Genomic DNA, 16533 nt, shown 5'->3' on the forward strand with positions numbered 1-16533 from the left:
TATATACGATGTGCACCGTCATATCGTCACGCTAATAACCGAAATGCGTAAGTCATTGTTAGCAGTTTTGAGAGAAACGTAAAAAACTTCCTAATGATATTGTTATGCCATTGAGAGTCAATAATTTTCCATGGTTCAATTTTTTGATCGTAGCCGGATTTAAGTTAATTTGTATGACGCAGTTGAGTGACGTCATAATGGCGCACTAGGATTTAGGCAGAAATGTGTCTATGACTTGGGGACATACGCAATTTTGCAACTTTACTTATATGCACCAGTCCTGAAAACTAAACATTCCAAAAACGAATGTAATTCTCAGTATATACAATGCCTAATCCCCTAAATGTCTAATTAGTTTCAATTACATTATTTTTTATGTTTAAAAATATATATTTGATCAATATAACACGTTCTGCACACCCACCGGAATTAGACTAAAGATTAAATATGAAGAATAAAACAGCAATGCACCCAATAAAAAGCCAACCAAGGTGAATTGGACTCGGACAGTGAATATCACAAGTGCACGCCTTCCTATACTGTAGTATAAATTCAAATTAATACGCGCTAAGCTAGAATCAGCAAAAACTCGAAAATACTTCGCCTTATTTTGCTTTTGTGACGTCACAATAGTGCTGCGCTAACAATGATAATTCATTATGACGAAACAAATGTGCATGCCATACTAAATCTCCATTTTTGGGGTTTCGGAATTCTTAAAATAAAATCTGAGTTAACAGACAGGTGCGCAACATTACATAAAAACCTATTTTATAAAAAACTCATAATCGCCAAAAATGGGGTAAAGTCTACCAAAGCATTTAGTTCGGTTATGCATCCTGGCTGATTTATTATTATTCAATTGTGTATAACGTCAATTATTTTCGTTGACCCGAATTATAATTTGTGCATAATAAGACACAAGACAATCTATACCAGGGGTCGGCAATCCCTGACACGCGTGCCAATTGTGGCACGCGAGAGGATTTCTCATGGCACGCCAAGTGATTTGATGCAGATCAGATATTTATTTTAGTAGTTCGACCAAAATTCTACATTTGAACGAAAATTAACAATTCGACAAATCCTTTGAAAAAACATGTAATGTTTATCTGCAACGACGAGAAGCCGAATTTGTTGCCACTTTTCGTTACTTTCGAAAAACCGGTGGATCAGAGGCCTAAATCTGTACGGGAATTCAGTGTAAATAAGCATATGCGGTGCCAGATAAGGCTACTTTCATAAACGCTTCGCTACCTGAAACTACTCGTTCACCTACTAGCAACTTTTTATACTATTGTTGGGTTACTTTTTGCCCTTTAATAATCGTGAAATATTGAATATTATTTCATCAATTCATACTTTTGGGCAATTCGTACAGCTTTTTACTAAAATCGCCGATTATTTTTGTCAGCGTGACGTGTTATTTTGACCGTAAACACTTTTAAGTCGGTGTTTATTCTCCCAGAATCACAAAAAGTATTCCACGCCAACGATAATAACTATTTTTTTTCGTATTCTCCCAGAATTGAGAATTGGCTGAGAGTTATTATACAATAATCGGCAGCGAGTTGCTTTAAGTCTAAAAAGAGTGGAGCGGCGACGCAATTTTTTTCATTGAAAAGCGGCAATATAAAATACTAAAAATAAAACCGTAAATAATTTGTTGTACGAGGCCCGTGACAGTTTAAAAAAAACTTCTTTAGGCATTGTGAATTGCAAAATTTCGTGTGCCTAGTGCACACATAAGTTTGCACGGCATTGAGAATCATAAGGCCACTGGAATAGAAACACGGTTAAATGTTGCGCGGATTTACCTTTTTACCAATTACTTTAAATTACCGTCGGGAATTTTATATATATCATATATATTATACAATTCATATTATAAGGTTGGAAACGCGACTTTTTCCCGAGTCGTGTTGAGATATAAGATAAATAATTAAAGTATATATATTCAATCAATTTTTATTGTACCAAAATAAATTTTACTCCGTGAGCTTTTATAGCAGATTTAGGGATTTTTCTAACAGTTATTTCATCATCGAAAACAAAATCTGAGTGGCAGCTTGGCGATAGAGCGGAGTCATTTTTGCAAGTACAGCTCAGATTTGTCGAATTGGCAAAATTGGAAAAATACGGATCAAAACTAGATATAACCGGGAAGTTTACCACACATTTTTATGTCCGCGGATTGATGTGGTATTTTAGGGTAGTGATGCGTATGCGTTTATATTGTCGACGCAACTGCAAGTTAAATTGAAGACAAGTAAATTGTAATACAGCAAGACATTTTATGATTATCTTGCACAACAGAAAAATCATTATTATCCGTCGAAAAAGCCGCGGGGATTTCAAGGCGATAAATATGTATTTTTTATTTACTGATATACTTTATATGTATTTAATTGTACTCTATGAGATTTTTATTACAGATCTTGAGATTTTTCTAACAGCGATAACGAATTCGCAAGATCACAAAAAAGTATCAAAACTAAATACACTCAGGCATGTTTATCTCATAGTTTTATACGTCAACAGATTGAGCAGTATTTTAGACTAGTAATCTTTATATTTTGACGCAAGAAGACGCAGCCGCGAGTTACGTTGGACCCAATTATATCAATATAAAAGGAAATTTTATAGATTTTCGTAGCTGTCATGAATTGATTATTCTACGCGACTAAAAAGTCGGTATACTCCAAAAAAGTCGGCTATTTTTACGAGCGTGTAATCACGGCGACTGTTTCAGAGGGGAAAGGAAATTTCCGATTCCGACTATTCAAATCAGGTAGTTGATTATGCAAACCAAACACATAAAAATGTTTGGCACGCGAAGGTGCTCATTATTCATAAAATGGCACGCGGAGTTCAAAAGGTTGTCGACCCCTGATCTATACCAATACAATTTTTTATTTGCAGGACTCGCAGTAAAGAAATGGATAATGTTTCTGCTACAAATGAAAAAAACATTGGTTAATTTACACATGCTCGTATATAGAATGCAGAATGGTTCAACAAAGTAGTGAAATACTCGCAAACCGTAAAACTAATTATTATTTCATTTATTTTTTGATGAACAATATTAAATACTATTGAACTATAAACAAAAGTCAAAAATATATCAACCCGCCTACAAGGCGAATCAATCGTCACGATCAAATTCGCGAAACGGTATTGAAATCGTTAAATTAAATGAATCATTCACACGATAAAAAATCTTATCATTGCGCTATTTATAATGCTCAAGGGCATGTTATGTTTTGTCAAACACTTACCATAAAATGGTTACTTTGGGTTGCACTGGAATCAAAATAATCAAACTATGTGAAAAAGGGTGAAAGCGACTATATAAGAACAACAGTTTTTATAGAGCATCAAACGTTCGGCAAGAAGAATACCTGAATACAAGAAGATGAATTTTCTCCCCGTTGCAGTTATTATTACTCTAGCGTTTCATAATGGCATGGGCGCACCCATGGATTTTGCCGAATACATTTCTCAAGTTCTAATGAGTCAAACACCAGATCAAGCGTTTGGGAGACTGTTCAGACAAGTGAATTTGTTACAAGGTAACTGTACATTTTTTTTCAAATTTCATAAAAAGTTTTTGAATCGAATTTGGCCTTTTGAAACAAAAACAACAAGCGCTAGAAATTTTCCACAGTCTCAATTGAGAAAATGTTATCTTTTTAAAATAAATAATAATTGATGCAATGTTTTTGAATATAAAACTCGAGATTATATTAGGAATATCTTTTCGTTGTTATCTTGTTTCATCAAAAAATTGTCTTTTCAGAACATCTGCCATTTTTTAACTTTCTAACCTATTTAGACAGGGATATCTTGTAAAATAAAAGTTAATACTTGGAAATATTAATAGCCCAGAACAGTTTGTTTCAGGTTTGCTAAACGTGCGTGGACTATATAAAATATATCACCTAGTCGCAATGAGTTGCAGTTTAGCAGCAGTTTCACTCGGTTTGGTAGGCATAAAAGTATAAAAGGACCCGTTGCGGTGTTAAGTTTGGGTTGTGAAATCAAATTAGACGCAAACCAAAAAATAGACGTTTAGTATGATATATATCTACAGCAATCATAAAATTATTTCAAAATGAATTAAAATAAAATAGTAATAAATACTAATAATATATTACAATCTTTGGTATTTAACAAATTTATTGCAGATGCAACATGCTTTGTTGGCCTGAAAGGACACGTACTGAAAGATGATGCACTTTCGTCATCATCAGATTGGGACACAAATCACGCCAGCGATCAAGGCAGACTCGACAATCAACAAATTGGACACAAACGAGGAGCATGGTCATCCAAGACTAGTAATTGCTTTTTAGCTTTATCGATACACACTTAACCAGTTTATTTCGTTACAATGTTTACGTTAAATAAAGGAAGGCGTGTCAAACATTTACAAATGTCACCGTTTTTCGCTGAATTTGTTCTAAAGTTATTCAATTGGTGTTGAGTTTTTTGATGACATTTTTGACTAAATAATTGAAATTTAACTACAGATGCTGTCGGACAGTGGATTATGGTTGATTTAGGACAAGTTACATCTGTCAGTGGAATAATTACTCAAGGCAGACCTTCATCTGATCAATGGGTAAGGACTTACAAAGTCCATTGCGGTGAAACACAAGCAACTCTGGCACCTATACAGGAAGCAGGAAAAGACAAGGTATTTACTTCATTTTTTTTAATTAACTGGTTTGAAGTTTTATGGCGTCCATCGGACACATATCACATTTGTCACAGTCAATTTGTATTTAACGGCATCTCTACTCCGCTTGCATAATGCTTGCCAGATGAAGGAGTCGGAAACGTTCACAGTAACTCAATTCAAGATAAAGATAAAAATGGACCCCCGAAGCAAAAATTATCGGTTACTTTTCTGTGTTGGAAATATTAAATATTATAAGAGGAAATTTTGTGAAACTTTAAAATTTATTCTATTTTTATAGATCTTCACAGGAAACAAAAACCAAAATGATAGATCGGTGCAGAAATTTGGACACCTGCATTGCAGATACATACGTATTTACCCACAATCATGGTATAAACACATGAGTATGAGATTTGAGGTCATCAAAGGTCAATGCGCAGATTTGTATTGATCTAATACTCAGATATAAACCATATCATACCAAGCCAAACCACATGATTTTCCGGTTATTTTCCTGTCTCTGGTCTATTATTGGGAAAGTAATATTTCATTGAATTTAAGTGATTGTTAAACGTCTTGAGTCGTCAATGTTATACAACTTGAAATATAAAATTGAATCAAATTATATTACTATTGAATAAAATTTTAGATCTCAGCGTGACATAGTAATATGTATGTGGAGAACTTACCAAAATCTGGGTATGTTTTCTGGATAATATTTAACCAGTCATGTTGAGAGTCGTGTTTCAGTATTTGGTTGGAAACCGCGAACACGGAGGGTCATACGTGATTAGTTGACACACGCGTTAGTTACCTCGACTGTCTTATTTAATGTGTTGACATGGGCACAGAATAAGACAGCGGTAAATGACACCACTGCTGACATACAAAAGGAGGTATCCGTTATGTAGAAATGTCTTTAGTCGCGATAGATAAATGATCGTGGGTGATTGATTACAGAAAACGTACGAAATATAATAAACGACGTGATTATCAGCCACAATTTTATAACAAGAATAATAAAATGGCTTTGTTTGCCTATTTCACGTTAACTCGACTGTATGTAGCAGCATATCATCTACCCCAGCAGTGGGCAAAAGTTTCACAAACTGGAAATTCAAATATAGTGCAACTATACTATTTGAATGTAATGTTATAATGGCAATGTTAGTGCATTTCAATGTTATCGTGTAGATGCCATTAGCTCTAGGATAAAACTTTCTTCATACAATCACCATCAGTATATACACTAAACTGTAGTAACTCTTTCGCTCCTTATGATATAGACCAGGGGTCTGCAACCTTTAAAACAGAAAAGTCAGATACAATTAACTGGATGAAACCGCGGGCCACAAATTTATTTAACCCAGGCTTTCTAGTAGTTGCAGGCACAGAAAATTTAGTTTATTGATCTTGCTCTGTTTGCGTCGAACACGCTAGCTGTTAGGGCATTGCAACGTCTTAGGCATAGATAATAAATTGGAATCAGGTATAGGCTTTCCACAGGAGTTGAAATTACTCCACGTACCAGATCAAACTAAATCAAAAACTCGTTCCGCGGGCCGTAAACCATTCAAAATTGGCACTTCTTCACAGGCCGCACAATTTTTTATTGTGGGCCGCAGATTAAACACCATTGTATAGATTAAAAAATATGAACAACGGATTCAATGGGTCGTTAGTGTGTGTCTGATATATGTTATCCTTATATTAGGATTTAATTATCACAAGAATTTTTCGCAAAGGTATAGAAGCTGAAATGTTTATGAATCAGTACATGAGTTAGGTTAAACATGTAAGTAAGTGGAATGAAAATGCATCAATAAATTAAGAACAAAAGTGATTCTTGGTAAGACATGCGCAACTGGTATGAAGCGAACAGTAAGTATAGTTATGCTTCTTACCAGCTGTACATGTACTACTATGGATTAACCTGGTAGCACCTCTCGACAAAAAGAGTCTTGATAATTGATGCTGCTTTCTTTAAGTTTAAACATTGATTTAACGAACATTCAAGTAAATCAACAACCATCAACAAACCATGCATTCTCGCTTCACTATTAGCTTCGTGCTGATCTCGGAGTATAAGACCGATCTCGTGTTACAAAATTATACCCGTATACCTTCTGATGTTGCGATTTTTTACAAAAAAATTAATTTGACATCCGGATAATTCAATTCTCGATTTGAGTTTCGTGTCTGATTTTCCCTTCGCCTCCTGAATTTTTACTCAACTCTCTCAGCAATTATGACTGTGTTTTGTCGCAGCTTCATTTGAGTAGCAAAATCCATGGCATGTCGTTTTACCGAACATCTTAGGAATGAGAAAGATGACTCATAGAACTTATCCGTCACTTATTCTTATTCAAATAAAAGCGGAATCGTTTGCCAAATGATTTTCGAATTAGTATACAGTCATGATTCAAATTAGTATAATCTTCCTGAAATTTTTAAACGTGCCAATAATAATTAATAACAAAATTAAACTTTTGGTAACACCTGGCATTGTTTACTGTGTGGTTATTAAGCTCAGATCTTCGACACCTTTCGGCCCAGACAATATAAATACCTTCGTTCTAAGAAAATGTTTTCTAAACTGCCTCTACTTTTATCAAAGTATTCAACAAATGTTTGCATAAATCATTTTTTGCCAGACTGCTGAAAATTACCCCACCTTTGTTCCCGTTTTTAATCACAGCGATAATCAGAGGGATCCTGATTAATTTAGACCGATTGGCAGGCTTGTCCGTGGGAAGTGTATTACCATGGGAACGTCCCATGGGATGGGACAAAAAACATCTTTATTTTCCGTGCGAAATTTGGCCAATTTTATGTAAGATTACGTTTTCCGCGTCAACAAAATTAACATAATGTTATAGTGGACTGATTCGGACGACACTTGGCATGTAAGTCTGGGATGGTGTCAACATAACCCATGATTGCGACCCGGTCAAAGAATATTTTTTTGTGAATTGGAGGCAGGTGTATGTCAATAAAGTAACAGAAGAATGATTCGGTGATTTGGAGGACGTTTAGCTTCGTTTCCGGGGTGCCAAAACATTTGTTGGATCACTGTGAACTTTTCAACTAGTTTTGGCGGCGGTGGCCGTGTCCCGAACCCGCCTTCCTCCAATACGCACTAACTGTCCCCTAAATTTCCATTCCCATTTCGGGAGGAACTACAGATGCGCCCTCCCCTGGATGCTACTAAATATACATTTTCATGAATGTTATAATTTTTATTGAATTATATTCTCAATGGGAAATGGGAATCGCATGGGATTGGATGAGAAGAGAACAGGCTTAAATTACTATGGAATGGGACAGAAAAAATATGTTTCATGGACAAACCTGCAAATTGATCTCTTGCCAATCATACTCAAAGTATTTAAATCACTGATCAACCTAATATTTCTCAATGCTTTCTAATATGTAACAATGATCTCCCGCATGGTTTTATTTTGCAATTCACTCTCATACGTTGACGACACAACGCTTCATTCCTTGTCTTGATGTGTAGTCCGATAAACAAAGCCGATTGGAATTAAATTAAAACAGTCACTTTTTCCCAATCCAGGAATTTTAGTTTAAAACCTAGTTTAAATGTTTTTCTTATTTTAATTTATATCACCAATAAAACTTTTAGGTTGGAAGCTCAGATAAATCGTACAAATTTTGTTTGATTAGTTTCAACATTTCCAAGGCTTCGATTGAGAGAGAATACACAGCGTCAGTGGCCGGAAATGCGCCAATTTAAGTTGTCAAAGCAAATCACTGATCGTCCACTAAGTATTGCTGTCTTAGCTTGGCTGGGGCTCTTCGGTGGTACTAAGCCTCCGACATTAGAACCCAGGAACATTTGCGACAAACCCATGGACATTTGCACCACAAGTTTTCTGATAGTAAGTTAGGTGAGTTGCCTATTACTTATCACATGAAACTTCGATCTGATTCACAACCGGTGATCAGACCTTCCAGAAAAGTTCCTGTTGCAATGCAAAAACTTGATATTGTTGCAACCATGCCCAATGCTAAAAATGTTGCTGTATTAGATGCCTCATCTGGTTTTTAGCAGATTAAGCTTGATCACGAATCCTCGTTGAAAACTACTTTTAACTGAACAGTTGGTAGATTTCGTTTGTTTTGCGTATGCCATTTAGAATTTTGTCTTGCTCAGAAGTATTTCCAATAGGTATAGATCAGGGGTATCAAACTCGCGGCCCGCGGGACGATAGTTTGTGGCCCCAGCCTTGGTATTAAAGTTTAAAGTTAGTGCGGCCCGCAAGTCACTTAGCTCAGTTAGCATGATTATTGCTTTTAATATAACAGCGTTTTCCAAACGGTGTTCCGCGAGCATCTCCCGATTGTTGCGTGGAAAAGGAAATAAAAATACATCTAAATTGGTCGCCATGGCAATCTGAGCATCATGAAGATGTTGCCCAACTGACCGTTTAAAATTGCGACACCGTCGGCCTAAAGTAGACTAACTAAGTTAGGGTAGTGGCATTTTCGTTAACCGTCGGTTTAGCTTTTTGACTGTTAACTTTTGACTTTTGGTTTTGTTAAAGACAAACAAGTAAGTCTAAAGAATAAATGAAAAAGGTCAACCGTTCTTCCGCTATCTCTACCTGGTTTTACTTTGAAATGCTGAAAGTTTGTCGCGCATTTGCAACTCGTCACGGCGAAACCATTGGGAACCGCTACATTGCACCGTTTTTCTTTATCAATTAACCCTTTCATTTTTTGGTGTTCCGCGAGGAGATATAAATAGTGTAAATGTTCTGTGGTCGAAAAAGGGGAAACTCTCCCGTAGGGCAAAACAAAATATTTTATCATCTATCCCCTGAAAGGAATATGCGGTGCGGTAACCTACCAGTACCATACCTGTAGGCCTGATATTCGATCGCGGGACTGCCTGAAATAATTTAAAAACAATGTTCCATGATTTTTGACGTCACAATCACTAACGCTCAGACTTATCTTGATACTTTGTAACCATGTTTTTCATGTGGTGAAACATCACTGTCCATCGGCTAAATGCTTGATTGAAACATCAGCGCAACAGTTGTTACAAGTTATAATTTTATAATTTTGCACATCCCTAAACGTATCGTTGGAAGTGAAGTTTCAGTTAACAGAAAGGTTGGTGATGAGCACAGACAATTTCAAAAATGCAATATTTCTTTGTTGAGCATAGGAGCATCCCGACATGTTTCAAGAAATAAAGTTACAGTGCACAAGGAATACAATTTAAACGAGTTGCTCAGCTTTTATTGTGGAAAACCTGATGCGGCCCGGACTCATCCAGACTCTGCCCCAGCGGCCCCCGAGTAAATTGAGTTTGAGACCCCTGGTATGGATCATGTTTTAGATAAGCTGTCTTGTCGTATTCTTGTTGATGACATTATTATTTGTGGTTGTGGTTCGACTAAAAAAGAATACTTTGATCGTATTTTGATTAAACCTGGAAGAGCTATAGAAGTAAATTTGAAACAGAATTTTTCCAAATGTAAATTTATGGCACAAAAAGTCATGTTTTGAATTCGAATGGCTCAAAAAATCATCACCTCGAATTACCCACGCTGGTAATTCCTGGTCGAATTCCTGGTCGTCCGTGGTCTATTTTTGATACAGATATTTTTCACTGGTGTGGAAATGAACACTTGGTTCTTGTTGACTCCTATTCTGGTCTCTGGATGATTTAAAATTAACCACTTGTATGATATTTCCTCATGAACTGTCACGAAAAAATTGGAAGAACACTTTGCTAGATTTGACAGTCCAGATATATTGTTGAGCGATGGTGCTTCTCAATAATCGTCGCATTATTCCAAAGAATTTTCTGAAGAATGGCAATTTAAACATGTTATGAGCAGTCCTGAATTCTCTCGAAGCAATGGAGTAGGTGAAAATACTGTAAAACAAGCTAAAAATTCACCAGAGAAATGCAGACGAGATTGATCCGATCTTCACCTTGCTTTTTAAACATTCGAAATGTGCCTAGATATAGATACTTGGTTCTTCTGCATAACGTCGCACAAAACGTGACATACCTATATCAAAGAATTTGTTAAATCCTGAAATGAGAAATCCGAAGGAAGTGCTTGATCAATACAGTCAGAATGCAAACCAAAAAAAGGTATGACAAGAAAGGTGTCATATACCAGAGCCAGTCACTTACCAAGATCTTACATTATTGAATCTGGTGAAAGAAGATATCGTCGCGATCGCAGACATATCCTAAAAGCAAATGAATCTAAATTTCCTCGCACAGAAGAAGATGTCGTTTACTCAAATGAGTCTGATTCAAATGATGTTCCTTTTCAAGCTAATGTTGTTAATAATAATTTCAATTATGTGCCCATTTCTATAGAGAAAATATATTTAAGATGATATTTATGACGTCATTATTAATGCTTCACTAGGTCGCTTGATGTTACTATTGAGCTCTCTCTCTCTCGCTGTACTGCGTGCTGCTTAGTGCTATGATTTATGATGTTTATGTTATATCCTTAAATATACTCAAGCATTATAATCATTAGTGTGTTTACCCACAAACAAACACTGGCTGCAAAGATAATGGAATCGTCACAAAGTATCACAACTCAGCAAAGACACCATATGCGCACGTCACTTGGTCGCATATGAAAGGCGTTGTGTACACACCTGTCACCACGAACCTAGAATCGAGTAATGCGGTCACCGGCACTGAACTGAAGTTTGAACGCGACAGACACAGTTTCTCTGGTACGGCCATTGGTATGAAACAAAAAAAATTGCTGTTAAACTTAAGCACACTGCTTATTGTGCTCACTGTTATGTTTTTTCTATTTAAAATGATCGAAATTTCAGTGATATAGTAGTTCTATTTCGCTGATTGATAGAAGATTCTCAAGTCACGAAGCTTGATTGATTGAAGTTGAAGCTTGAAGTCGGTTTCGTCAAGGGCGAGAAGTTCTAAATGTTGCTCAATTCATAATTTTCTTTTGTGGCTGATTTGCCAATAAATTCACTTAGAACGGGAAGCGCGATAAAAGTACACCTAACAATTTTCATCTTTTACTCTAGTATCTATAGTTCTATACACTGCTTGAACTTCTTTCATTGCCATTATGGTATGTTTAGTTGCTCTGAGCAGAAGCGATGATATTATTGTATCTTTCTTTTATTTAACTTTCCTGGGTTGTAAATGCTGCTTTGTGAATACAGTAAATTTCTTTATATGAAATGGTGTCAATTATATGATTCGAATATTTGATGGAGTGTTGGCTATTTCCGAAATTTAAATAGCGGCAGGCAATTGCATAGCAAGCATATTTTACAAATTAGGATACAGCAACGTATGCAGACAGTAGCTATATTTTGATACTTTATCATGTTATATTTTTAAAAAGGTCGAATCGATCACCCCGTTTTGTTAAATTATCAATCAAATGAAATACATGAACAAACTAATTTATGTTCATTTTGGTGAACCTCCACCCACAAGTTCATTGATGATGACATTATATAATACATCCCCGCCATTTATTTTATTTTAATTATTCTCAAAGTCATTATAATTGAGAGAAGAGAACAGCCAATTTAGTGCGCGGGTCATTGTTTTCACAGAATAATGTCAATATGTTTTCCATAAATGCCGAGAATTTTTATTATTATAAGCAAATTGTTAAAAGGCCTTCACGTTAGACTATATTTCAAGACTCGTTTTTATCTAATCTCGACTAACTCGGAATTCGCCAACTAGTCTGTATTTTGTATTCTCTACCGTATCACTACGCCACGCACGAGCTCGTATAAATTAATGGTCCCTGTAGTCAGAAGCTCGTATCACGATGACAAAGCACATATCCCGACAAGCGGGTCTGTGCGAGCACAAATAAATTAGCCGCATTTAAACGTCAAGTTGCGAGTATAGACTCTGTTGTAATGGGTTTGTCCATTGGAAATATTACTATCTTTGTAAGAAAACGTCAGCGGAATTTTCAATTTCAACTTGGTCAGCAGCATATATTGACTCCGAAATTTTTTCCGCTACAGGTTAGGAATCTAGGGTTCTTGCCAATACCATCACCTCTAATAACGTGTAAGAAACTCATGAGGCTAAACCGAACTGAAAAGATTATGTTAATAACAATTTAGCGTTACTCTAGACCTCAATGTTGTGGTTTATGAATATTAGAAGAGAGACAGAAAAGCCTTATAAATAGTTGAAATTCACTTACCTTTTCTTTTGGTCGACGGGCAATCCGTATCCCGGAAAATAATTTAACAAAATTGCCCATTCTTTTAGAATGTGATAAAATACCATTTTGCATGATTTTCAATATTTCGTTAAATTTGTGTGATGAAACTCGTTGCTTTGTTTGTTCTATTCAACTACGTTTGCCTAAATCTGTTTTACTTGTGGTACTTTATAAATACGGTAAATAAGGACCAAGAATATTCCAATTATGATAGTTTGACGGTAAAATATTAAAACGATTTTATAAAATAAAATAAAAACTTTTTTAAATATTTTAGATTTAAATACTGTTTTCTGTTACTTTATTTGGTATACTGTACAAAAAGGAACATAAACTATGTCATATTTATGAATGTCGGAGCATTTCTCCGACACTTCAGAAAAGCCAACAATGTAATTTGTTTATTGACCATTTTAAACCAATCAAATGCTATATAATACATTTATATTGATAAACGTTCGAAATTATATCCTAAATTCTGGAAATTTCAACAACTTCTAAAATATTTCAGCATTTCATTCTTTTTTAAAACTTGGATTTCGACTGGTTTATCATTTTGTATTGCCCCCCAAAAATTTAATTGTGTTTGATTCCAGTTCGGCGTTAACTTTTTTGAACCGGATAAAGCCCTGTATGTGTCCAGCCGCATTTAAAATCAATTAGGATGTGTAATGCCAATTTACCGTAATTTACTGACATTGCATTGTGAGTTACGTTTTTAACTTTACTTAGAACAAGTCAAAAAGTTTGGCATGAAGTGTTTTCGGTAAATTTAAACCACAGCATTCTTACAGGATTCGATTCGGGTAAAGGGCTTAACATTTTGTATATGTTTATGCCCAAATACTTTTACCTTTCTTTTACTGTTTAGAAGGTAAAGTGTATGTTATTGCACGTTTATTTAGATCACTGCATGACAACGCTTTTAGCGGGAAATCGATAAATGGCGGCTGTGCACTATTTATAAACAAAATCAATGAAGCGTCAGGTATTTCTAATCATAAAGACGTTAAATGATATTATGTTATTTTCGGCAATATGATGTCACATGGGTGTCGCAGCCCGAATTTTTATTTTTAATACACATTAAAACGTTTACTGACAACTAATAAATTTAAATTAAAGTTACTTATTCTTAAAGATAAACAATGAACATTGTATTTTGAATTTATAATTCAACAATTTCTTTAACAAGTCACGTGGTAAACATCGCTGTGGAATCTATGTGTTGCGTTACATATGTGCACTTTTCTGAAGTTTTTGGCTATAGTTTATAGATTACAAGCATATAAATTGGTGGCCTTAATTTCACTTGCTGGTACAATTCCAAATACATTTTTTTAAACGATCCGCTTTCAAACTAAAGAACGCATTTCAAAATGGCGTGAAATAAAATTGATATTAGCATCAATAGCTTGGGCAATATCTCATGATGTGTTCAATTTTCATTTCATGGCCGACGTGGTATCGACACTTTCTTCGAGCATGAATTTGAATCACTTCGAAATTATATTTTATTTATCTATTTTAGGATTGCAATATTTGCAGTTATAACATAGCATCTTATTATTATAAAAACGAAGATGTGCCATCGAGTTGTTAAATTATTGCCTTGTCATCTTGATGTCAGTACTTTTTCAGTATATAATAACAGACTATATTAAAATGGTGATATAAAAATCGTGGCGCCCTCGGCAGTCAGAAAACGCCGTTGGTGAAATGGGCGTGACAAGTAGTTATAACAAAAAACCAACAATTAGAAACTATTTGCGCACAATAATTATGTTCGAACAAATGGCGCTATTTTCTCCGTCCTACTAAAATTAAAATCAACTTTTTATATTTTCATATAGGCTAATTGGTAGCTAAATAAAATAGAATGTCGATACTAAAACGACCAAGAATTGAAGTGATGGATATGGATACTGGCGAAAACATGCATCCGCGTTCCCAAAACTTTAGCGAATCGAGGCAAACAAATCTCAGCACCAGTTTTGTACGAATAATGAACCCGCGGAGACCATACGACAACAAAAATAACGTTATTACAGGTGCACCAATAAGACTGACAGACGAAGAGCTCCTCAATATTAGTGTACCAGAGCTAAATCGGCATTTGCGAGGACTTAACGCAGAAGAAGTTAAAGCCTTGAAACAAAGAAGGCGAACTCTCAAAAACAGAGGATATGCCGCATCTTGCCGAGTTAAGAGATTGACTCAAAAAGAAGAACTTGATATCAAACGACAACAACTGCGGCACGACGTTGAAAAAATAGCAAGAGAAAATACTATCATGACTGCCGAACTCGAAATGTTACAAAGAAAATTTGAAGACTTAGAAAAATTTTCTAAATCTCTTGTTCTACACTCAATAATTTCACGCGATACAAAAGTCTTCCAGAAAACATGAACATCTGACGCCGATTAACGCCGAACATCTGACGCCGATTGGTACTCTGCCTCAGAGATATTACGTATAAGGTGAAAATAACACGGAGCTTTATAAATATCAGCTTCATTTCCACTAGCACATGACGCATATCTTGGTTTAAAATTTTGAAAAAGTGACAGATTTCGTTTGGGAGATTAATCTAAATTAGCAGAGCAATTTAAATGAATTTACTTCTCGAAAAGCATGCCTTCAATAACTAATCTTGCCTTTTTTGAAATTCTTTTAGTTTTTATTATCTAATATATATCTGATCGAATGTTTAAACCAAGATTCCACATGCAACTTGCTGTCAATACAAAAGGGCCGCTATATAAAGACAACTGAAGCAATTTAATTTCCACGGTTAATTTAATTCTTTATATCATATGATTATATTTGCTCTAAGTATGACCTGTATGACGTTATGGCATATCAATTCAGAAATTCATGATAAAAGTAAGCAGTGTGTAAGTGTTGTGTACCAATGTTACTAAATTCTTGGCGTATTTCGCTGGAAAGTGTTCTTTTTCAGTTACATTAGACGAGAGTAAATCTCATTCAACGTAATTCTTGTCTGAGCATGGTGAACGTTTACGACTTTTGCTGCTATGGGCGTGTTTGAAATTAATGTTATATTTTTGCGCACTATTTCTATTTTCACAATAAATAACCGAGTGAATATTGCATTCTGCCAATTTAATTTAACGAATGGCCACAGGCCCACAACTTATGTTTTTACACATAAACTCTACCATACGCAAATTGATAAGTAGTGATATAGTTCGAGAAGCTCACTGTCAAAATCTATTAAAAACTTCTGTTTGAATTCTCATGAGGATGCTTAATAAAATTCAACTAAAATGCGAATACATAGTGAGACATTTTGATACTATATTATATTTAACATGAGTGAATGACAAATTTACAGTTTCGAGATTGCAAAAATTAGCTCCCGAAACTGTTGGAAAATTAGTGAGTTTCCTTGTGACGAAGGTAGGCAGAACTGGTCAATGACACACTAAGAAAAAGACAAACGTGGGTAGTAAACACAATATGTTTGTGTATTCATAGAATTAACAAAATTGACTCAATTTAGGCCATAATATATGTAAATTTCTGCTATAACTTCATGCAATTGTCACCCTACGCAGAATACAAAGCTCTGTACTCAC

The 16533-nt window shown here is 35.2% G+C and overlaps 1 protein-coding gene across 1 annotated transcript; it reads left to right on the forward strand.

The window, feature by feature from the left end:
* Positions 1–3350: 3350 nt before the first annotated feature.
* LOC120331910 (lactadherin-like) lies at positions 3351–5309 on the forward strand. Its single transcript, XM_039399089.2, has 4 exons — positions 3351–3572; positions 4188–4340; positions 4533–4699; positions 4983–5309. Exons 1-4 carry the CDS (start codon positions 3416–3418, stop codon positions 5133–5135), a joined length of 630 nt encoding a protein of 209 aa, XP_039255023.1. The 5' UTR covers positions 3351–3415; the 3' UTR covers positions 5136–5309.
* Positions 5310–16533: the final 11224 nt, after the last annotated feature.

This window comes from Styela clava, chromosome 6 (assembly GCF_964204865.1).
Source record: "Styela clava chromosome 6, kaStyClav1.hap1.2, whole genome shotgun sequence".
In the NCBI taxonomy this organism is placed as follows: Eukaryota; Metazoa; Chordata; class Ascidiacea; order Stolidobranchia; family Styelidae; genus Styela; species Styela clava.